This window comes from Chrysemys picta, chromosome 3 (assembly GCF_011386835.1).
Source record: "Chrysemys picta bellii isolate R12L10 chromosome 3, ASM1138683v2, whole genome shotgun sequence".
NCBI lineage: Eukaryota > Metazoa > Chordata > Testudines > Emydidae > Chrysemys > Chrysemys picta.
The window spans coordinates 76946194-76969987 of NC_088793.1; the positions used below are offsets into that span (position 1 = coordinate 76946194).

Consider the following 23794-nt stretch of genomic DNA (forward strand, 5'->3'; position numbering starts at 1 on the left):
CAGACTTTTTATATAAGTAATTTTGTTATATATTCCTCTTGGTACAGTTATTTTAATTGGGTTGGAATGATACTTTGCAGATAAGTACTAATTTACTCTGAGTATAGCAGCTGTTCTTAACCTGTCTGTCTTGTCAGGAGGGCAAATAGGAAGGGAGGAACAAATCCTGCAAACACAAAATGTGACACTCTCAAATTTGACTGCAAAATGTAATGAGTCTGGCTACAGAAGCTATGCTTGACTACAGAAGTTTAGTAACATTTCTTTAAAAGCAAATGTAGAGTTTTGGACAGAAAACTACAGACAATTCATATACCTCCCTTATGAGCCTAATGTGAAATAAGAATTTAGGCGTATGACTTGATAGAATAGATGTGATTGATTTAGGTTAGGATTCTTCAGAGCCCAACAGAGTTAGACACTGAGTAGATCTACAGCGAGAAACATAAATCAACAGTTATTAGCAACCCTGCTCAAATAAAGTACATTTGCTATTGTATTATAGTAGAATCCCTATTTATAAACTAATTTGGCATTGAGTTCATAAAATTGAACATTATGAAGTTATAATAGGTATGGTGCACAAGTTGTAGTATGATGCACTGCATCATTTTCTTGTCCTTCATACTACTGCAAAGTGACTTCCAATGCACTGAAGGAATCAGAATATGAAGGGATGTCTACTTGTTGCTCTGACATTTTCATTATGTAACACTTTCCCCATCAGGAAAAATGGTTTGTATAACTTGTAGCTTATAAAACTGAAATTCTATTGTGCTAAAATTTGCAATTTGTTGCAGGTTAGATCACAAGCTACTCAATGAGCAGCTTTGCCCCATAACTTTCCATGTGCATATGGGAAGAAATGTGGATTTTTCTTTTAGATATGGGTCTTACTGGTTACTTGTGCCTGACTAGACAACTGTAATGCTCTCTAATGGGGCAACAACTATTGAACCGTGGGTTCAGTGTGGGGTATACACCTATTTATTGTATATTGCTAAATGAGGGAGGGGAGAACTACCAGGATAGATTCTTGCTAAATAGGAATAGAGGGGTTACTGTATAGGGAAATGTTGAGAACCACTGCTTAAGTCCATTTGCAAGTTATTGAAACATGATTTAGCAGTGCTTCATATGATAAGTGAACTACACATGTCCTCTAATCTGTACAAATAGCTTACCTGTGGAGTTGGAGTTTTGACTTAGCTGAAGTTGCATAGACCAGGGCTATGTGAATAACGTAGCTGAAGTCGATGTACTTAAATCAACTCACCGTGATTTCTTCACTGCGGTGAGTTGACTGCTGCCGCTCCCCCATTGACGCTGCTTGCGCGTCTTGCAGCGCTGAAGTACAGGAGTTGACGGGAGAGCACTCGGGGGGTCGATTTAGCACGCCTAGACTAGATGAGAAATCGATTCTCCGCTGGATCGATCACTACCTGCCAATCTGAGGGGTAGTGAAGACATACCCTTAGCCTTCTTTGGCATACTACTTGACTATCTGATAGACCACCTCTTTATGTGCAACCCCCAAAGGTGGGACTCACAGAAGCACTAAGCTAGCCATCCCCTCCTTTTAAAGCAAGAGGGTGCTTTGGAAGGGCACTTTCCAACAATCGAACTCTTCCACCTCTCCACCCAAGTTGTTTTGACAGAACCTTGATTTGTTGGTGAAAAGGACACACTTAAAAGTTCTCTCTCTTGCAGGTTTTTATTAAGGGTGTTAACATAGATTTACCTTAGAGGGACAATTGGGGTGTTTTTATGTGTATCTTAAATGTTGTACAAATGAGGAGGGACAAGTACTTTAAAAAAATCTAATTAAAAGGTGTAGACATCCTACTAAAGGGTACCAGAAACCAGTGTGTGTGTGTAGACACAGTTCTTTTTAGAGGTCAGTCTACAGTATCTTAAGTCAGAACTATTTTAGGTCTATAACCTGTTAAACTGTTTCTCCTCCTGCCCCCCAATCTCGCCTTCCGGTGGGGATTCTCTAGTCACCATTTTCTTGTATCTGCTGCACCAGTGTAATGGCATTTTAGCTCTGAGGACCAGAGAAGTGATACTTGTCTAATGCAATCAGTGAACTCTTTAGAACTACATGGAAAAAATACTTTCACCACTACAATCATGAAAACATATTTACATGCAGAAGCAAGAAGTTTTGAAAACAAATGGTTAACTTTCTAGTCTAAAACATTGTATTAAAACTGTAGATTGTGTAAAATACTTATTTTGCTAGTACAGCTACTACTGAGGAATACTACTTCAATCAAGCTTTAGTTCAGGAATAATCAGTGTTAAGAACTACGCACAATCATTGTCCTTTACATTGATTTAATCCTACTCATCATATCCACATTACAAACAATACACTGTTTAAGTTTCAAGGGATAAAACCAACAAGCCACTTTCCAGGAGTAGGAGGACCAACTGTCTTTACCAACAAAACTAATTTAATATAAGGCTAAAATGCCTGTTTTCTTACTATAAAGCAGGTTTTAATTTGCATTAAATGTTTTATAAGTGCAAGTAGCCTCATTGATTGCATACAAAACCACGTTTTGGTTGCACTTCATTGAATGAGAGTCCAGTAGAAGACTACAAAAAAGTAAGGTGGTTTTTAAATGGTCAAGTTTTAGAATTAACAAGGTCCATCTGGCTAGGTTTTTCAAGCACTTATTGTCTATATTTTAGACCTGTGTAATGTGTTACTATGCTTTGGAAAAAAATTAGATTGGACAAAAGCTATTGGACTTCAGTTTTTATCATTCAGCTTTTATTTGTGAGCAAATCAGCATTTTCAGTTGAGAATTAAATAGTACACAAGTTGTTAGGCAAGGGGGACAAAACATTAAAATCTTCAGGGCCAAATCCTGACTTGTGTGGGAGGTTCTGCATGACTCAGGAATGTAGGCTACAACTGGTGGGTTAAAGGAAACTTGTTTTGTCCAGGAAGTAGGTAACAAAAGAATCCCATTGCAGTAATTCTTAAGAGCTACTCGTAGACACATTTTAAAACAGCCAAGATGAAGCTTGTTCCTTTCAGTAAACTTCTACAAAATATCAAATTCATAACATGAAGGCAGACTAACAGTATATAACTTTTTGTACCAAAAAATCCACAATAAAAAAGATAATCATATCTGGATAATATTGCTATGTGCTTCTAAAACATTTGAGGATTGCACAGTATAGTACTTGCAAATAATTTATAAACTTTTAAAAATTCCTAATATGTGAAAGGGTGAAGAAAATTGAGGTTCTTTTCAAATGTCCACTATACATATTGCACTTTTCTGGTAAGCTGGGCTACTAGGTTTTGTGGAAAAATATCCAAGCTACATGTACTGAGTAAAACAGCATCACTTCAGTCCAGAAGAGGAACTTAATTTCTTTCCTGCACTGTTTTCATTGAAACTCAACATTTTTTACAGGTTTTTGCAGCCTTTGTTGCTGAAAGATTAGTTGTTGTTTTTTTTATAATATTCCTTAGCTATAAAACAAACTAGGTAAATGACAAGATTTATACACTGTCCTCCTTCAGTAACAAACAAAATGATAAAAGACACAGGGTTATTAATATGGTTACAATCAACAAGCTTCGATACTGTAGTTTAAAAAATAATCTTCACTTTAATGACAATCTACATTTTTCTGAAAGCAAACAAACAAAACAGTATTCAGCTGTTAATACTGAAGTGGATGTGTGAATCTTTTGAAGCTCTGTTCAAAACTTTTGAATGCCTTACATTGAGAAATCTTGCTAATACGGTTGTTCCAGTGTTACAGGGGTTCATGCAGTTTTAAAGAAAAAGCTTTCAACATGCTTGATAGAAACAAGCCATTTATTCTTCAAGTTCTTTGTCAAAGACATTATTAAAACCTTCTGTCCATTTCATGAACACAATTAAGTTCCCAATATGTCTTGATCCAAAGTGGTCCATAATAAAGTTCTTTGGAATGTCTTAAGACTGGTTATAGCTGGAATTCTGACTTCCATTTGGACCCTGTTCTCCTTCACTGTTTGGAGGGAGAAATACATATTTCAGATACAAAATGTATATTAATTACATTGCTAGCTTTTAAGAAAGGAAGAACTATTGTGCACTAGAAGATGAAGCACTAAAAGCCTCTTGAAATGAAGAATCTTTAGACACAAAATTCAGAGCATTTTTTTTTGCCTCTCCCAACTCTATGCAATTAAAAACTCACTGTTTTGATAACTAGGTCTACATAAATTAATTCCACTAGAAAGCATGCAAAACAACCAGCACTTGAAGGACCTGATTTTCAAAACTGCACATGCAAAAACACTGTGTCCAATTGCGCAACCAATTTACCTCTGCAGTTACCATAATTAAGCTCACATATTTGCACCTTAGTTTTGATTTGCATGTGCAGATTGTCAATTTATACAACACCTAATCACAGTACCTACACGAGCACATTTTTTTTAAATTAAAAATTCACCATTTTTAAATAAATTTAATGAGAACATCTAACATTTTTTTAATGTTTAAAACTACTCTCTTATCAACCAGAAGCAACTCTTCTTCGTGGCTCCCAAACTAATAAATAGGAGTGAGTCTATCATGGAAAGATCTGCACTGTAAATATATTTACTATGCCCGAATGAAATATTCACTTGTGTTTTAAGAGGAAGTGTCTAGTTTAAGACATTTGTACAATATATGAAGTGGTATGAAAAAAGAAAATTAAAAACATTATAGTACCTGTTTGGAGGTGGTTTCGGTTTAGGCATCTTACTAAGAATAGTAGCCATTTCTTTCCTCTCATCAAAGTTCTTCCACTGTTCGTACAGTTTTAGAATGACCCTGATTATTTCCAAAATCTAATTAGAAAGAGAGATTTGAGATCAGATACTGTAGTGGTTCTGTGTTCATCACTACCCATACAAATGTGAAGCCACCAACCAACCAAAATGTAAGTATGATGCTTTCTCTATATCAGAGTGGCTTTCACATCAGTCTCAACAATTTAGCAATCTTAACTATTTCCACAGATAGCTGAGAGCATCTTGGTCTAGCTCAGGGGTTCTAAAGCTTTCCCTTAAGGTAAATTACATCATAACACTTGTCAGAGATGGTCTAGATTCACTTGGTCCTGCCTCAGGCACAGAGGGCAGGACTTGATGTCTCGAGATCCCTTCCAGCCCTGCATTTCTATGATACTGCAAACAGAAAGTCTCTCTTGGGCCACTTTGCCTCCCATTAAGAATTACGCAAACCACGTTTTTTTCTCCCCATCAAAAACTGAACATCCTACCTGTTACATGGAAAAATAGTATTAGGAATGTATTTTTAGCTTCTTTTAAGGCTATTTAGCAGCTGGTAACCAGGAGTAGCATCCTCCTCCTCCCCCATGGTTTACCGCTCCAGGCCAATGGAGGCTGCGGGAAGCGGCGCAGGCGGAGGGATGTGCTGGCCACCACTTCCCACAGCCCCCATTGGCCTGGAGCGTCAAACCGCAGCCAGTGGGAGCCGCGATCGGCCGAACCTGCGGACGCGGCAGGTAAAGATACCAGCCCGGCCCGCCAGGGGGCTTACCCTGGCGGACCGTGTGCCAAAGGTTGCCGATCCCTGATCTAAATGATAGGCATGCAAAATATCAATTTATAATATTAATGACATATCTTTCTGGTCAGTATGTATCAAGAAAGAAAAAAAAAATACCTTCTCCATATCAACAGACAACTCAGCAAACCACTGCCTTGCATCCTTCTGCTGGACAACACAGGCCACATGTAGGCAAGCTGCAAAGTAAAATAAGTGTAGAGACATGTCTACTGAACAAAGATTAGTTTGTTTATTGTAACAAGAACAGATGTTTGTAAATGAAAATAATTTTCAGAATACGTTTTCTACTATTATTTCCTTCTTTATAATTATGAGTGTTTCTGCCTCCCTTTACCACTGTCTTGGAAGTGTTGTAGAATAGTCATAGTTTTCAAGGATTAAGCTCAGAATCAAGCTTTCCGGTTTCTTGCTAGAGTTTCAAGCCATATGACTGCACGGTCAATAACATCTGATGTGCTAATTGAACGAGATGGTGGGGGTAACAAATCAACATCCTTTAATACAGTGGATTTGCTAAGAAATGCCCATTCATGGAACCATTCAGATACAGTGAAATAGTTGAACTTGTTACCTACCTAGGGCTATCATGAAGGGAGGGTACAGTAGACAAAGATCAGTTCTATATGTGTCATTCACTATCCTCCTGTGCAAACAAAAGTAGTAGATAAACACCCTGTTGTTCACCTTTATTCTCATTTTACTTCAGAAGTTACCATCCGTTTTTATTTTAAAAGTTAGGAGGACTTTTTTTTTTTTTTTTTTTTTTTACATTAAGGCACTCAGAAATAAAGGTGGGGGAAATCATGAATATCTGTATCCATGTACACACACTTCTCATCTTGAATCTTTTGATTCATTCCCAGGTGACCACAGTAATGGTTTGCTTCTAAGCACTACTTAGAAGAATATTTTGCTTCCTAATAAAACGTTGCTTTGCAAAGTGTTTTGAAGATTCATCATAAAATTGTTAACATCAACCAATCCTCACAGCTCTCCTGTGAAGCATTATAATCCTCATTTTATGGAGGAGGAAACAAGGGCAAAAAAGCTACAGAGGGAGTCCATGTCTGAGTTTAAGTTATAATTCAGGAGCTCTTGGCTTCTACTAGACAGTCCAGAGTGGCATAGGCTACATTTTTTATTGCATATTTTTATTTTAAAAACAAAGCTTTGTTAATCTAAACAGTGGTTTTCAAACTGGGGTATGCATATCTCTAGGGGTACGCAAGCTCTCATCAGGGGGTATGCGAGAAAAATCCTGTAATGGTGCACAATGCATTTTATTTAATACGGAAGTTTTCAAACTATGGGGATCGTACCCCTAATGGGGGACACTGAGGAAAGTTCTCGGGGAGGGCGAGTGGCAACACCAGGCGACTTGGGCCAGCGCCTCATGGATGGGCTTGAGGAGGGAGTGCCACCTCCACCCCTGACTCATCTCAGCGGGCCACCCAGCCTGTCTGGGGCAGGGGGAGGTTGCAAGGAGTTGAGCCCCGCTTTTGAGTTACCATTTTTAGGTGCATCCCCCCCCCAACCCAGACAGGTGGGTGGCCTGCTGAGGTGAGGCAGGGGTGGAGGTGGCATTCCCTCCCCGAGCCCCACCGCACAGGGCTGGCCCAAGCCACCTGGCATCATTACTCACCCCCTGAATGTTCCTCCAGGCCTCTGTGTGTGTGTGGGGGGGGGGGGGGGGGAGGGGGGTGTGTGCACACACCTCAGTTGGAAATCCTCTAGAAGCTATTGCTAAATGGAGTGCCATTCCAGATTTCTGCCCGTGACCCACCCACCCACACATAGGCAGATTCTATGTGTGTATCTCAGATGGGGGCATTTTGTGTAGACGACATTATTTGGAAAGGGGTACGCAGCCTAAAAAGTTTGAAAATCACTGATCTAAAAGAACAGATCAACTGTATACTACTTCTGATGTTCTACTATGACAAGTTTCAGAGTAGCAGCCGTGTTAGTCTGTATCCGCAAAAAGAAGAACAGGAGTACTTGTGGCACCTTAGAGACTAACAAATTTATTAGAGCATAAGCTTTCGTGGACTACAGCCCACTTCTTCGGATGCATATGCATGGGCTGTAGTCCACGAAAGCTTATGCTCTAATAAATTTGTTAGTCTCTAAGGTGCCACAAGTACTCCTGTTCTTCTTTTTACTATGACAAGGTACAACAAAAAGCTCTCACATTAGCAGGGAAAGAGCATCTCTATTCAATGTTCATTATTTAGCAGGGCAGGCACTGTGCTACTAGTTCTGGTCTACACACAAATTTAAAATCAGTTTAAAAACAGAATATTTACACCATTGTCAGCCCCTATGTAGACACATTTACATCAATAAATTGCTGCCACTTTGTGTTTAGACCTGGCCAAACCAACTTGTACTTGACCATCTCTGAAGTTTCTTATTTTTTCAAGTTAGCTTTCCTACTGAAAGGATGCACTAGTATTAACCTTTGTCTTCATTACCATGCGAGGGGTAGCAGCATGTCTTCTTGGCCCATATCCTGCACATATTGGAGCAAAGGTCTATAAGGATGATACACTATCAAACAGCAATCCTAGAAACAAGTTTAAAAAAATCAAATTATAATTATAATAGAGAATACACGGTCATCAGTTTGCATTATAAATGTTGATTTAACGATCAGGGTTTTTTTCCTTTATTTTCCCTTTTAGTTTCATATATTTTAGCATCATGACACCCTAATTCTGGGATAATGAGGGAAGCACTCTCCTAAAATACCATTATATAGACTGATTGCCAGTCTGTCAATGTCCTTTTCTTTTCCCTTAGAGAGGCAAAGTGCCACATCTGCAGCACACTGAAACCTTATTTGCCTACAAACCCGTAATTCCCAACTGAAAATTCAAAACGCTGCCAGAAAACAGTCTGTCACTAAATAATACCATACATGAGAAGCTTGCCAGAATAACTGACACTGGTTTTAAAAGTCTACACAGCTCTGAATTTTCTTCCTTACTCTTAAGGTTGGAGTGTACAAGGAAGAACAAAGACCCCCCTCGCCTCCCAACAATAGTTAGTTATAGGAATGCAACCCTGGAGGGCTGTGTCAGTGAATGTGCGCTACACACAAAGCTGAAATCAAATATTACCTGTACATTGTTTCAGGGGGGAAATGTTAATTGTCACAAAAAGTAACTTTCTGTAAATAAAGTCAGTTGCAATTGATGTCTGATTAATTCTCAAGATCAGAGACTGTTCCTAAGCACAGCACAGGACACCGATATTCAAAACACCTTTCTCAACAAAAGAAATATTACTCCTTTTACAAAACACCGAAAGTCAAATACAGGGAATTTGGGACATTTCGTTGCTGCAGTACCTTCAACTATTTGTTCTTTCATATTTACAAAAATTAACTTATGTTTTATATCCTTATCATGCATTTAAAAAGGCTCCTCTTTCTGGTACTAGTTATGTGAAGTGTAGTCTAGTTATCTGAGCTGACTCCCTCTGCAGCCTGGGACAAGTCACTTAACCTCCCTGCCTCCGTTTCACTTCCTCCACTATAAAGATTAAGATAATCCCAACAACAACCCTAACAAAGAGTCAAGTTAACTAAATATTGGTGTGATGCTCTGAAGATGTAGACACTAAATAAATTATTTAGTATTTGGGCAATTCCAAGAACTGCACACCTGTATTTGGTACATTTAAGTGCTTTATAGTACTGGATACAGGTAGTGGCAACATTACAAATGTATACAATTACATATTTAAAAACCTATGTTAAAATAACATTATTTAGGTTGTAGAGTTAGGCATTCAAAAGTTAGGAAATGTCAGATTTTAGGTTCCCCTTGCAACCTTAATTCGGCCTCCTGCACTGCATCATACTACAGTCTCTAGTTACATGATCACATACTATTTGAACGCTAAATATTTAACTACATGATTGTACTGTTCCACAGGACCTCTGCCTCATTCAGTGCACAAGATGGACAATGTTCAGGGAATGAGGCAGATGTTCGATATTTATTTTTATCTTCATTATCAACGTGTGGCCCTGTCTTAAAAGGACACCATCCAACCCCTGCAATGAATACAGAATTATTAATTTCCTTGTAGTATTTTCTAGAGCACTAATCATTCTAATATCTGAATGCTTCACAAATATTAATGATTTTATCTTCAGATTTGAACTGTGAGAATTTGAATGTTCACATTCAGTTATTATTTTGGCATGCTGCCAAAGTTTCGCTGAAAGGAAAATAGTGACTTTCAAAAGTTTCTCTCTGCCAAACCTGAACAGAATTTCTTGGTACAAAAGATACATCTCCATTTTTGACCCTATGGTCTTCAGCCTGTTAAATTTCAGAGTCCTTCTGCACATAATGGAAGTACTGTATTCGAGTTTTTCAAAAATGATCACTAGAATCTTTACAGTGCAAAATGGTAGGCAACCTAAATACAGGGGGTCGCTAACCTCCATATATTCGAAAACACAAGTTAATTGAGAAAAGGGGACAATAAGAACCTCAACAATGAAACTCAGGTTGAAAAAACAAATGGCAGCTCCATACATATTATTTCGTATGTGCAGAATCCAGAACATTCTTGCTAGGTAAAAATAAACTAATGTGGTAGTAAGAGAAAGAAAGACACCTACCATTAATTCTAAAAGATAGAATTCACATTCTAATATCTGCAAAGAATTAAAATATAATTAAGCAACAATTTTCTCATAACAGGAAAGAGAGTAAAGGGTTAATCAGTATCCAGACCAATACGTTTTTCTACATATAAGCATTTCCATATACTACAAATTGCACAAGAAACCCCAATCATTCCCAAGAGCTTTCACCAATTCCAAAATTTCTTTTACAGAAATACTACAAACCAATTAAGAAATAGCTCAACAGAAAACATCTTTAGTCAGTCAACTGTCTCGTCATTTTAATAACCACTCCACTTCAAAGGACAGTTTTTTTTCTGTCACTGCTATGTTCATAAGTATTTTCATTTAACTGTTATATGAATATGTTCTGTAGACTATTTCATTTACAGTACTTATGCTGCTTTGTTCATGTGGGGCCGGATCTTTCAAGGGGTTGAGTGCCCCCAACTTCATTGGAGGTTAAAAACAGTTGAGGGCATTTGCGCCTTTGTAGGTTTAGTTTCTCTACTGTTACAGCAAAGACTTAAATGAAATGGAAGGGATATCTGGCATATTGACAGATGCATAGGATATTAGAGTATAAAATGTTACTAAAATATTCTGTCAAATTATAGACATCAAGACAAGATATCTCATATTCAAGACTCAGGATGATGGTTTAGCACCACAAGAAGGGGACTAGACTGCATTTGTTCAGTTAAAGCAAGCAATATTTTCCTTTATATTAAGAAAGTCTATGAACTACAATGATGGCATTAACTGTGTTACACTAAACTAGAAGACATTTAACATTTCTAATACAATTATGTGGCGAGTAGGAATTTCAGTTACCAGCCTCCAATCACATATTTCATTACCAATAAGTAATTTCAGAGGTATCTACTAAGAGATTGGGTATGCTGAAGTTTCCTGTGGTATCGGTTCCATGTAACCACACCTTGATGTATCATACAATTCTATAAACTGAATGCTGAATCAACAAGAACCAGAATAGCAGTGCTGTTCAATATTATACTTTTATGTGGCTTTGAGTTTCACCCTAAAATAGCAGCACAGCATTGCCCCAGGGATCTATATCAAGATTTAAAGAAGAATTAAATCCTTGAGGGGGCCACTTAGGGATCTGGGGCAAAATCAGTACTTGGTCCTGCTAGTGAAGGCAGGGAGCTGGACTCGATGACCTTTCAAGGTCCCTTCCAGTTCTAGGAGATGGGATATCTCCATTAATTTAATTTAATTTAATAAAATTGGGCTGGCCAGCTCTTTTGGAGAACCGTACAAATGAAAATGAAAAAAATATATTGAGATTAGAATTTAGTAGTATCTTATTATATATCACAGTTACCAAGAGTGTATGGAGACATGCTTGGCCTTTGGGAATATAATAGTACAAGCTAAAAGGAAGTAAATTTGAAAAAAATATATTGCATTAATAAAATCTGCACCAATCCCCTCATCATTGTGAGGCTGCATTACCAAAGATCTTGCCTTCAAAACACTTGGAAATTTCTTAACTCTAAATAAGAGTTGTAGAAAAATGGACAGATTTTTACTACAGATTAAATATCGGGGACAAAAATAAAAAAACCCTTAACATGAGCCAACTGTTCCCATGTGTAGGCCTGCTGAGTATCCCAGGAACTGGAATTGATCTACCCTGGAGCAGTGTACTTGGTAACCAACTGCTGTATAATTACTGCTATTTTATTCAGTCCCACTTTATTTCTCTATTCCCTTTATAATATTTCTTTCTACTAATTTAAGGAAAGTAGGTGATACAACAAGTAACTCTTTCATAAAGAAACTGGATGTGGGTTACCCAAAGAAAATTTCCCTACAACCAATCCAAAGTTAATTGTGAATACTTTGAAATAACAGTGAAACTATATTGCTGAGAAATTGTTTAGCAAAGAAGAAGACTTATTTTTCCATGGAAGACTTGAAAAAAAACTTGTTTCCAAAGAATTGCCTGGTGCAATTTTTGTTCAGTTGGGCCCCAAATTGAGATTTAATTGCCTCTTATTACAAAATAGTACAATGTATTAAATTTATAAAACAGTCACAGTGTTGTAGCCATATGAATTAAATAAAAAGGCAAAGGAGCTAAATATTCATGCAGAGCCAGAATGGCACAAGTCAGGTCACTAAATTAATGACTAAGGTCCTACCAAATTCATGGTCCATTTTGGTCAATTTCACGGTCATAGGATTTAAAAAAATTTAAATTTAATGATTTCAGCTATTGAAATCTGAAATTTCACAGTGTTGCAATTGTTGGGGTCCTGACCCAAAAAGGAGTTGAAGGGGGGGAGGGGGGAGGAAAGGCTATTGTGGGGGAGGGGGAGGGTTGCGGTACCGCTACCCCTATTTCTGCATTGCTGCTGGCGGCAGCGCTGCCTTCAGAGCTGGGCAGCTGGAGAGCGATGGCTGTTCGGTGAGAGCCCAGCTCTGAAGGCAGAGCCACCACCAGCAGCAGCGCAGAAGTTGTGGTATGGTAGTGCCATCCTTACTTCTGCACTGCTGCCTGCAGAACTGCGCCCACAGTAAGCAGCCACCACTCTCTGGCCACCCAGCTCTGAAGGAAGCAGAGCAGAAGTAAAGGTGGCATGGTATGGTATTGCCACCCTGACTTCTGCGCTGCTGCTGGGGTGAGGGCGCCGCCTTCAGAGCTGGGCACCCAGTCAACAACTGCCACTCTCTGGCCACCCAGTTCTGAAGGCAGTGCAGAAGTAAGGGTGGCAATACCACAACCTCCCTAAAATAACCTTGCGACCCCCCCTGCAATGCCCCTTTGGGTCAGGACCCCCAATTTGAGAAATGCTGGTCTTTCCCATGAAACCTGTATAGTAGAGGGTAAAAACACACAAAAGACCAGATTTCACGGTCTGTGACGCGCTTTTCATGGCCTTGAATTTGGTAGAACCCTATTAATGATACAGAGCTGTTCCACCTGTAAGAAAAGACAGTTACCTTTTCCATAACTGGTGTTCTTCAAGATGTGTTGCTCATGCCCTTTCAACTTAGGTGTGTGTGCTCGCCACATGAACCAGTGCTGGAAGTTTTTCCCTCAGCAGTATCCGGATACTGCTGAGGGAAAAACTTCCAGCACCAGTGCATGTGGCAAGCACACACACCTAAGTTGAATGGACATGAGCAAGCACTCGAAGAAGAACATACAATTTATTCCTGCTCACACATGCTTGTCTATGTATTTATTTGTTAAAGTTATATCATACTTACATGATTCATCCTATAAGGAAACTCCTTCGGAAAGGCATAAGAAAACCTAGTTTTCACTGTAGTAAAAAGAGATAGATATATTAAAAATAATGACAAAATTAAATCAAATATTCTTCTTTACTTATTTCTATTAGTTCATCAGTATGTAGAGCCTCAAACCCTCTTATTTGACCGCTAACCATCTACTGCTACACATAAAGAACAATCCTACTTGGAAAAGGAGAATTAACTCAATTGTATAACTCAGTTGTTTAATTCCTGAAAGGTGAAGTATTATTTGAATAAAGACTGTCAGTTCTGTCAGATCATGCATTTTTAAAGCTATTTTAGAAGCTCCCCCTCTGGACACAATGGACAACATTTAACATTTTCTGAGCAGACAGTGTTCCCTGTAATACTGAGAGAGAGTAATTTAGGGCTTGATTCTGGCTGAAGTCACTACACCATTGACATCAATGGGAGGAGGATCTAGCCCTCTGAACAACTAAAGGATTGAACCTGAAGTCCTTAGGTATGTATGCATATTCCATATGCTTTTATATGAATTTTGTCTGCAGGATCACGCCACTAGATGGAAATTTTAGTTATTTCAAATTAAGAGAGTAATTTTAATTTTGAGTTGTTCGATAGATTAAAAACAATAATGAACTGCTCAATGATTATGTGGACTATTTATTCAGAAAACTACTACAACTTCATTTACTGGTTTTTAATTTACACCAGAAACAACATACAATGCAAAGAAGCCAAAAAATAATGTAAACAATACAATTCTATAATAATTTTAAAAAGAGAACCCTGTGTATACTACTACCTCAAAGGAAAACAGCATTAGAAGTGGAGGAGACTATAGCTTGACCAAGCCAAGTTTTAGGAATAGACTCGGTTGCAGGTCAATTTTACTGCTCTGTGTCAAACAGAAGCAAGACTACGGTTCACCATCAGTGGACAGTCCTTTCATCATGGCTCTTTAATTGACTCTGAAGTTGAGCAGAAAAGGTCTCCTCACCACACTTTTTCAGGCAAGTCGGGGTAAAAGAATCTCAATTTTTTGGAAGAGTTGTGGGGAAAAGATATGATTTTCAAAGCATGCTGGAGCCACCTCTCCATTGAGCTCTTCCTGCACTCAACTGCAGGGGTAGAGTGAAGAGGTTGCTAGAGATCAATTTAAGGTGCCTTCTCCCCAAGGAGAAGTGTACACTGCCTCCTCGGTGCTTCTAGCCACTGCGCAACATGCAAAGGACCAAACTGCCTCAATTAACTAGCAGGTCTTCCTTTTTGTTAATTTCCTTTTATGCATCTCCTATTTCTTCCACTCATTCTTTTTCCCCCTCCTCTCCAAAGTCCTCTACCAACCAGCTGAACCTGTGCTGCTGAAGAAGCTTTGCTAACAGAGGCACAGGCAGAAGACAGACATACAAAAGTGGTGTTAAAAAAAAAGCCACCTGTGCATTGTCCTCACACTCAATGTGTGCTCCCAAGTGCAGTGGAGTATTCTGTTTTTAGAGCACTACAGAGGACATTTCTCTATGGGATTCTGATGCAGGGGAATTTCTAAAAAAAGCAAGATTCCTGCAAACTAACATCAAATTTAGACTCCTGTAGGTTTATCCAATACATATCTGCTTTCCTCATTGATGCACAAAGTTATCACACAAATCTGCATTCTTGATAAGATTTTAATGTAAAATGGCAAACCTACTACTAACTGCAGTACTGATGTATTTCTAGTCACAGAATTCTACATAAATATTTTTCCCATTAACTTAAGTCAGTACTTACAAGATCATATCATATACAACCTTAGTCTTTTTCCAAATGTCAAAATATAGGATTCTACAAACTTTAGGATTCTAATCTGAAGATCTTTTATTTTTAAAATGAAAACAAAATCTCAAACAGAGCAGTAGTTCTACGAAAGCTAATCATGATAAAAAGGACAAATAAGGCCCAACAGTTCTGATTTACACCGTTGCTTGAATTGAAATCTAGAGCTGATTTTCAGGGTTTCTTTATTTAGGATAATCATCATGGCGCCTTATTTTCAGTTGTGATTTGACTGATAGGTTCCCACCAGAATTGATACCAGTGTAGCATGGTACACAGAAAGGACCTTTTCTTCCACATACACACTTAAAACAGGTGTCTTTTCCCCTAAAAGCACAGATGATGTAAATGAATTGCCCTTATGCAGCAAGGTTAAAAATCCCTCATGATTTGATAAGAAACTATTTCTTAACAAAGTGAACATCTCTCCCCTGAAAATAGCCTCCTTAATATAGTATAAAAAATACATCATTTACACTTACATACAGAAGTAGCAGCAGAAATCAACCTTGTGTTTGAGACCACACCAAATTCCTGAGCAAAGAAGAGCGGTAAATGAGGTGACCCAGTTAGTATTGAACTAGCTGAAATATCATTTGATCACACTATTTAATCAGTTTAAAAGCACTGGGCTTTCTTCCTAGAGGTTTTTTTTTTTTACATTGTATTTTAACTAAATATTTTCTTCCCTATGAAATTTCTGTTTAGGTGATCAGAATGAGTTAATTATGTAAGTAAAGCTACACCACGACAGAGGTTACTTTTTCATTTAATTACTCCACGTTCTCATTAAAAATTAATAGAAACAAACATTTAATACTCAGAAATGTCAGATTCCCAAAACTGAATTTATTTACAGTACCCATACAGAATAGGCAGTCATACTGCAAGCTCCAACATCCCACTACCAATATATCTCAATCTTGTTTGAGAGGAAACCCTGTTCTAGAAAGCCACTGCTAATGTTTCAAGGGTAGCTCAGTCTCCATGCATTATTGTTGGCAGTATTAGCCGAGAAGACAGGGCCTTATTTACATCAGGTAATTTTACAGAAAAATTCCCACCAGTGCGAACACCAGTTCAGCTGCCCTCTTAACACCAGTGGGAGTCCAAGTATAGACAAGGCTTTGGTGGCACTCAGTGTTTTCAATACTGTGTAAATTAAAACTGTGTATCTATTATTTCTGTCTGCCATTTTCAGCAGATTAAATTACCACAATGATAAAAAGAAATTGCACACACACAGGATGCTGCCAAAGCTTCATCTACACCAAAACTTCCACTAGTGCTAACAAGGGTTCAGCTGAACCAGTTGTAACATCAGCAGATTTTGTGTGTGTGTAAAATTCCCTTGTATGGACACAGTACAAACCTGTCAGTTGCAGGTATGTTTTCTGGTGGTGCGGACACCTATCAAAGAATTACCTCAGGCCATTTTATTTCACACAGGGCCATGGACAGCCTCTAGATTATAACAAATCTCAGGCATTGCTGACCCTAGCCATACTCAAGTCAGTGAGCTTCAGCTGGAAAGATTTGTTCCTCCTTACCAATATCCTTTGCCATCCAACTATGCACACTTTTGAAATTAAAAAAGCAAGTGTGGTAAATTTTGAAGATCCCTTCCCATTCCACTCTGTTTTTCACTGTATATATCAGTTATATTTGAAAATTGGAGTAAACTTTTAACCAGTTTCTAGACATAAAAGACAAAACTGAACCACATAAAAATGGAGATTTTACGGAACAGCAGCACAATTTAAGATATATAAATAACTACATTAAAATATCATCTAAACACTCTGTCAAAGTCTCCAAGATCCTTTAGGGTTGAGAAGACAGGTCAGTAACTCAGGCAACATTGTGAAAGGTGAAGTACTACTTAATAGCAGCTATTGGGTCTTTTCTCTCTGATGCTAAAGCAATATTGAAATCCATAGAAAAATAGGTCTGAACCCCCAAATCATGGAAACAACAAAAAATACCTTAAGAACCCTAAATGTTTCATCTCCCCGATATATCATATACTTTTACATTAGAAAATTATAATACATCATACCTCTACTTTGGATGCCAAAAACACACACGTAGGAGCCATTAATACTGGATCTATACTTTTTAGGGAATATCTGAAATGTTATAACAAAATTATATGTCATTTTACACATGTAGAAAGATTAATCTATCAAGAGCATCACACTTCCTTTGGAAAAGTAAAAACTGTTTAAGTTAACATTATCAACATAAAAGCTTTACACCATTCACAAATAAAAATGGTATTTTTATTTTATTATTGCACTTTTAAAGGGCTATCAAAATCTGCCTAACAAACGCTTTATTCTTGTACCATCATAGTAAACAGTCCTACCTGGCATAGAATCTCTTGAAGTAGACTGTAGCAGTGGCAATAACTTGTTGTCTTAATTTAAGATGTTCACCTAAAGCCTGGATGACTTAAAAAAAATGAACAAAATATTTAAGTTGCGTTTTAATATGATTTGGTACCATTTATTGGGCACTCTGTGTGGGGCCCATGGGAGAAACTGAATTGAAAGCGTTCTAAAGTGTGGTCAGACAGCCATCATTTTTAATTCATCATTTTGATAGCAGTGGATGCATGCTGCAGCCAGTGGTGTATGTGGCCTGGACCTTTTCTTAAAGATGAGGATGACTATTTGCTCCATTATGTACAAATTATGCATGTCCCTTGGGAAGCTGACCACATACTACACAGCCCTCCACTGGGTAAAATGTGGGTGTCCACTTTACAGTCTAAAATGTTTTAAATTCAAATGTTTTAAATTAAAACCTATGACTTTTAAACACATTGTAAATTGAATAAAGCTGCCAACATAAACATGGTCACTGGATTTGGCAGAGGCAGCAGGTGTTGGAGAAGTGACATGTTTAATCTAGGGAAAGGGGGTGGGAGACCAGAGGAAGTAGTCAGCTGCTCCATCACAAGTGTTCTCTGCCAGTTGGCCAAGAAGCAGCCCTGGTGTCAGCTGTGCAGGTAACTCATTTGGCCTCCCAGGCAAAGGAAAGGTGCCAAGCACATTAGATGCATCAGTCTGGGATACAGAGCAGAGGTGGGATTAGAGAATGATGGAATGAAACATTACATTTTGTTACATGCTATTTTTCCTGTATTTCCCCCTCTGCTGTTAGTTTGAGCATGGCAATGCCATATCAGTATCGTGCCTTTTATACAGAGGTCTCAAGTTATGTCATTTAGTTTACACATAATATATTTTAAGTATGTACAACAAAAACCAGACAGTGGTATATTAGATGGGGAAAGCAAGCAGTTTAAATTATTAAAAATTGCCAGAATCTTACACTGTATTAGAACCATATAAGCACTTGTAATTGTCTAGTTTGCTCATGCACCATTGTCCGCTGTCTCCCACAGACAACAGAAGCTCTCTCCCCACATTCAAGGACACAAACGCCTCCCAGTTGAGTCATGTGAAGTTACTGGGGGCATGGCTGGCTGGAGGTGGGATGAACCTGAGAGAAAGTCACTCTTAATAGCCTTATTCCTTGGCCACCCAGCAGATTTTCCAGAGAAAAAAATTATGTCATGTGTTAACATTACTCGAAGCAAGACTAAGTCCTTATCTCTGACTTGTGACCTCCTCACCCCTTCAGGGAGAGAGCCCGCATACTGCACAGCTAAGGCCAGGCTGCCAATGGCATCAAGACTCATAAATAAGCAATGCTGCCAGGGAAGGGGCCAAGCTGCAACATGAAATGTCTCTGCACAAATGCCTCAATATCCACAAGCTTCCCAATGAATCTTGGGACATTTGCACAATTACAGTATTGTGTCCCCTGATCTGACTATATGCTGCTGTCCTCACACTGGGGATGATGCATCAGAAAAACCCACACAGTAAACCACACAGAATTTTACAAGTTCATTTTCCCTTCCCATGCGGTTTTTCTGCAGGAGGGAATGGTTGGGCCATCTGTGACCAGAGAGAGAAATCAAGTGAGATTTAAAAAAGGAAAAAAGGGGAAGGATAGCTCAGTGGTTTGAGCATTGGCCTGCTAAACCCAGGGTTGTGAGTTCAATCCTTGAGGGGGCCACTTAGGGATCTGGGGCAAAAATCAGTACTTGGTCCTGCTAGTGAAGGCAGGGGGCTGGACTCAATGACCTTTCAAGGTCCCTTCCAGTTCTAGGAGATGGGATATCTCCATAAATAAATAAATAAATAAAAAGTTAACTGATAAGTGCCTAAAGAGACCTTATAAATGGAAGCTTTCAAATGAAGTATTTTAAATAAAATTATTAGGTTGTTTAGCTCCAGTGTTTCACAAAAATCTAATACTAACAAGTATTTTCACAACCATTTCAAAAACTTGATTTAAAAATGAAAACATTTCTGTTTAAAGTTGAAATATTTTTCTTAATAGCTTGTAACCCAAACATAGCTTTTGTGCTAGTGCATGAAAACCAGAAAAGGAAACTAGTCTACTCCAAGGGGAGCATAAATTCTAGTAAACATCCACAATCTTACAAATGAGAGTGGTCACAAACGTCCTTCTTTGGACAATGGTAAGAGCTGATTAAAAAAACCTAACTTAAAAAGTATGTAACAAAACAAGTGACTGTGTCATTCATTTAATCAGCTGGTAATCTTCACCAGAACATTAAACTAACTAGTCTGCTGTTTTCTTTGTCCAAGAGGAGTGAAGAACTAAAAGCAACATCAATGGAAAAAGTTAGATTTTTAAAATATTTTAGTGTTCATAAATCTAAAGTAATCTGAGTAACATAAATAAGGAAATATGTGATTGTTAATTTATCAGTATCCTTTCAAATCTTGTTGCATTACAAAATCAGAATATTATTTTACTTTGTCCTCAAGGAACTTTAGGATAGTTAATCCATTAGATAAACACGAGTACTCACTCAGTTATTTTGTACTATATATAAGTGTTAATACAGCCTAATTATTTGTGATCAGATTTTGCAGAGTACTTTAAACTTGGTAATTGTAAATAAGAATAGCTATGCCAAAGAGAAATGCATCTGAGCATAGAAGTGGGGGATGGCAAACTAGAGTGAACTCTGTAAGTGCCCTCAAAAAAGTCACTAACCTTTCTGCCTCGGTTTCTCCTCCCAGACAACTGAGAAAATACTACGTCACCTACTTTACAGGATGGTTTCGAGAGAGTATTTAAATCGCTCTTTGCACAAAGTGCTAGTTTAAGAGTCTTTTCTCCCTTAGGGTTTGGTCCTGCAAGATACTTAAATGTTTCGATCCTTATGACACAAAGCACTTAAGCGCAGATTTTTAAAGCTATTTAGGCATTGCTGTGCTCAGCATTGCAATGCCTAACTGATTTAGGAGCCTAGTTTCATTTTCAAAAGTGACTTAGGGTACATTAATGCTGGGAGTGGGGGGGGAACTCTGCAGCAGCAAGCCTCAGAGCCTGGGTCAACTGACTTGGTGACGGGGTGGATCTCAGAGCCCGGGCTCCAACCTGAGCGGGAATATCGACACTGCTACTGTCAGCCCCATAGCACAAGCCCAAATCGGTTGACTCGGGTCTGAGACTCACTGCTACATTTTTTTTTTCTGCAGTGTGGATGTGCCCTAAATCACTTCTAAAAATGAGACTTAAGCATTGCAGTGCTGAGTACAGCAACACCTACATTACTCAGATTTTTAAAGGTATCTCATTGCTCCAGCAGGACTATTCCGGTGCCTAAATGTCAGGACCAGAGTGTTCAGCACCTTGCAGGATCAAGCCCCAAATAACTCCACATTCTAACCTTTAAACCTCTACATATAAATTTACTTCTTTTTTTTGCCCTCCCTCCTTTTGTCTTTACAGAAACCTCCTGAAAATAAGGAGGAAGCCTATTGAAATTTCATAACATAACTGAGAAATACATATGCAGCTAGTTTATCTTATACAAACCCCTTATACAACTAAGAATACAGCTAATCTGAATAATATATAAAAGATTACTTAAAGTTACATGTTAAACAGATTGACAGAATGTATATAAGATGTTAATGAGATATTCTAAGCAACTGAAACGTGAATTCAGACATGGTAAATACAGTATGGGTTAAACAGCTAAGCTAAAAATAAAACCATTTTACCATTAGTAAAGAATATCTGCAGTTTCCAATATTCTTCTTCTGTCAGAAATTTCAAGTCCTTTTGGCGTTCCTTCAACAAATCCTGTTTATCCAAAATCCATTGTAAACTAGGCGGGGGGGAAAAGCAATTTTTAAAAACTATGCACAAACATTATATAGTGTCTCTAGCACAACTAGATTGCAGATTACATTTGGGGACCAAAAAGGGTGACAGTTCCCTTTAATAAAGTCTTGCAATACTAGAGGCACGCTTGTGAAATTAATATTCATTAGGGTCATTAAAGTCAGGCTTTTAGAAAAATACTCACAAAAAGTAAGAGGATTTCTTTTAATATTGTTGCTGAAATGTTTATAAAAATGAATAACTGACAATTTATCAGATGTTTTATTCTATATTTTTATCAAATATGCTTTTTAAAATTCGGTATACTCAAATCTAGACTGATCTGCAGTCTTCATTCTTGTATAATAATGAGATACTCTATCAGTTCTTCTTGGCTACCTTACATATTTAGTTCAAGGGGCCTTTCCTTCCAGGAAAGGCTTTTCAATTCCTCTCTCTCTTTCTCCTTGGTGCAGATTATTATTAGACATGAAGGGAGTATTTACACAGCCATTCCTGGAGCATTTGTGACTTTTCTTCTGCAACCCCAATATACAACTGCTTAAAAAAAATGTTTAAAACATTGGCCTTCCACTGACTGATGCTACGATTACCTTTTTTAATTAGTTGCGAACATTTTTAATCTGACTACTTCAATTGGGATTACTCAAATGCTTCATACAAATATTTGCACATATGCTTAACCTGTGTGAGTCTAACTGAACCACTTCCACTTCCTACGTATAATCATACTTCTTGAGCTTGTCCAGTCATGAGTTTTGCATGCTTATCCTATGTATAAATATGAAAAGTTCACCTATGTATACATACACTGGAATGGGATGGAAAGTTGGGGATTTACTGGTAAATAGTTTGCGTGTACATGAACATTCCCCATTATTATAATCAGGGTAGCCAAGTGAGCAAGGAACAAAATAGAAGAGAAAGGAAATGGCTAAACTGCAGGTGTCATGAAAATTGCTACTAGGCCAGAGAAACTGATCAGCTGTTTTAAATATTTAGATACCAATATGCTCTAGCTACTAAAACATGTTTATTTTTGTTTATAAATATTTCCATTTGAGTCATTTTAATTAGCAATGAATCATCTATCATAAGTCCCTTATGAACCCTATTTTATATGGTCACATCCCTGATTTTGCTAAAAGATATTTTCCTCCCATCACACTATTCTTCCTTCGGTCACCAGTCTTAATTTCATGCTCTAGATTTCCTTCTCAACTGCTTGGAAAATGTTCTTATTTTTTAATTTTGTTTTGTCTGTTTAAAAAAAAATTCAGTCTTCCAGAACACATTCTCTGGCCCACAATTTGGATGTGTCAAAAACCGGGGGGGGGGGGAGGGGGAGGAACGAACAGGTATTTTAATTATTATTCATAAATTATTGGCATTGTCCAAATCGAGTAAAGCGCTCCCCCACCCCCACCTTACATCTTTCCACACAAGTTTAATAAGTTTTCTATGGCCTTCACTTTAAAAAAATAATGCGGTGGAAACAGGGGGGGGGGCAGTCAGGAGCAAACTGAAGTGACTGGGCAAAGGACCGGGTTAAAGAGCGTCTGGGTGGATTTAAAAGCCCGAGGTCACACTGTTGTGTCTCCACAACCCCGAGCCCAAGCCCAACTCTCCCAGATGCACCCTGACCACACGGACAGCTGCGCTCAGCCTTGCCCAAGCCCCTGCACACATCACCCCCCAGCACTGAGCCCCAGCGCCACCCCTCCTCCCCAGGCAGCCCGGGCCGGGCGGGGGCCACTCACTAGTGCGAGCTCTGCCAGAAGTTCCCTGCCATGAAGAGGACACCGGAGCCGATCGCTTTGTGTCACGCTGCCGAGGACCCCGCCGCTCAGCCCGGCAGCAGGAGGAAGAAGGAGGCGGCGGCGGCAGGAGCCCGGTGGTGTCCTCGCTCCGCCGACCGGCAGCGCACACTGCCGAGCGCGCCAGTTCCCGCGCAGGCGGGTTCCGCCTGGAAACCACCGCGCCGCCGGGCGGGGGAAGCGAGAGCTGGGCTGGCCGGGGGCGCGTCTGGGTCAGGCTGCTGCGGCTGGGCTGCTGGCGAGGGCCAGGCCGGGTGCGCTGGGTGCAAAAATGTACCCCCAGGAACCCTTGTGCACACAGCTGGGCGGGCTCGGGGGTGCCTGTGGAGCGCTGCGTGCTGGGGCAGCACCTTGCACCGGGGACAGCGGCTTTTCCCTGCTCTCTGCTGCACTTTGTATCCCACTGATGTCTG

At 38.9% G+C, this 23794-nt stretch overlaps 1 protein-coding gene across 1 annotated transcript; it reads right to left on the reverse strand.

Moving 5' to 3' along the window:
- Positions 1 to 2323: 2323 nt before the first annotated feature.
- On the reverse strand, positions 2324 to 23542 carry CCNC (cyclin C). Its single transcript, XM_005287716.4, has 12 exons — positions 23325 to 23542; positions 21441 to 21547; positions 17687 to 17771; positions 17378 to 17447; positions 15801 to 15852; positions 13492 to 13547; positions 10243 to 10278; positions 8078 to 8169; positions 6179 to 6246; positions 5700 to 5779; positions 4740 to 4858; positions 2324 to 4026 (listed from the first exon to the last, which is right to left on the reverse strand). The coding sequence occupies exons 1-12, from the start codon at positions 23354 to 23356 to the stop codon at positions 3972 to 3974; spliced, it is 852 nt and encodes a 283-aa protein (XP_005287773.1). The 5' UTR covers positions 23357 to 23542; the 3' UTR covers positions 2324 to 3971.
- Positions 23543 to 23794: the final 252 nt, after the last annotated feature.

What these genes read in the sequence shown, in the direction of transcription:
- CCNC (XM_005287716.4), bottom strand. Translation starts at nt 23,356, where the DNA reads ATGGCAGGGAACTTCTGGCAGAGCTCGCACTA. An exon ending in GCAGATATTCTTTACTAATG is followed by an intron (nt 17,772 to 21,440) that starts GTAAAATGGTTT and finishes ATTTTTTTTAAG; the next exon opens with TCATCCAGGCTTTAGGTGAA. An exon ending in ATGCTGCTACCCCTCGCATG is followed by an intron (nt 6,247 to 8,077) that starts GTAATGAAGACA and finishes TTGTTTGCACAG; the next exon opens with GAGGATAGTGAATGACACAT.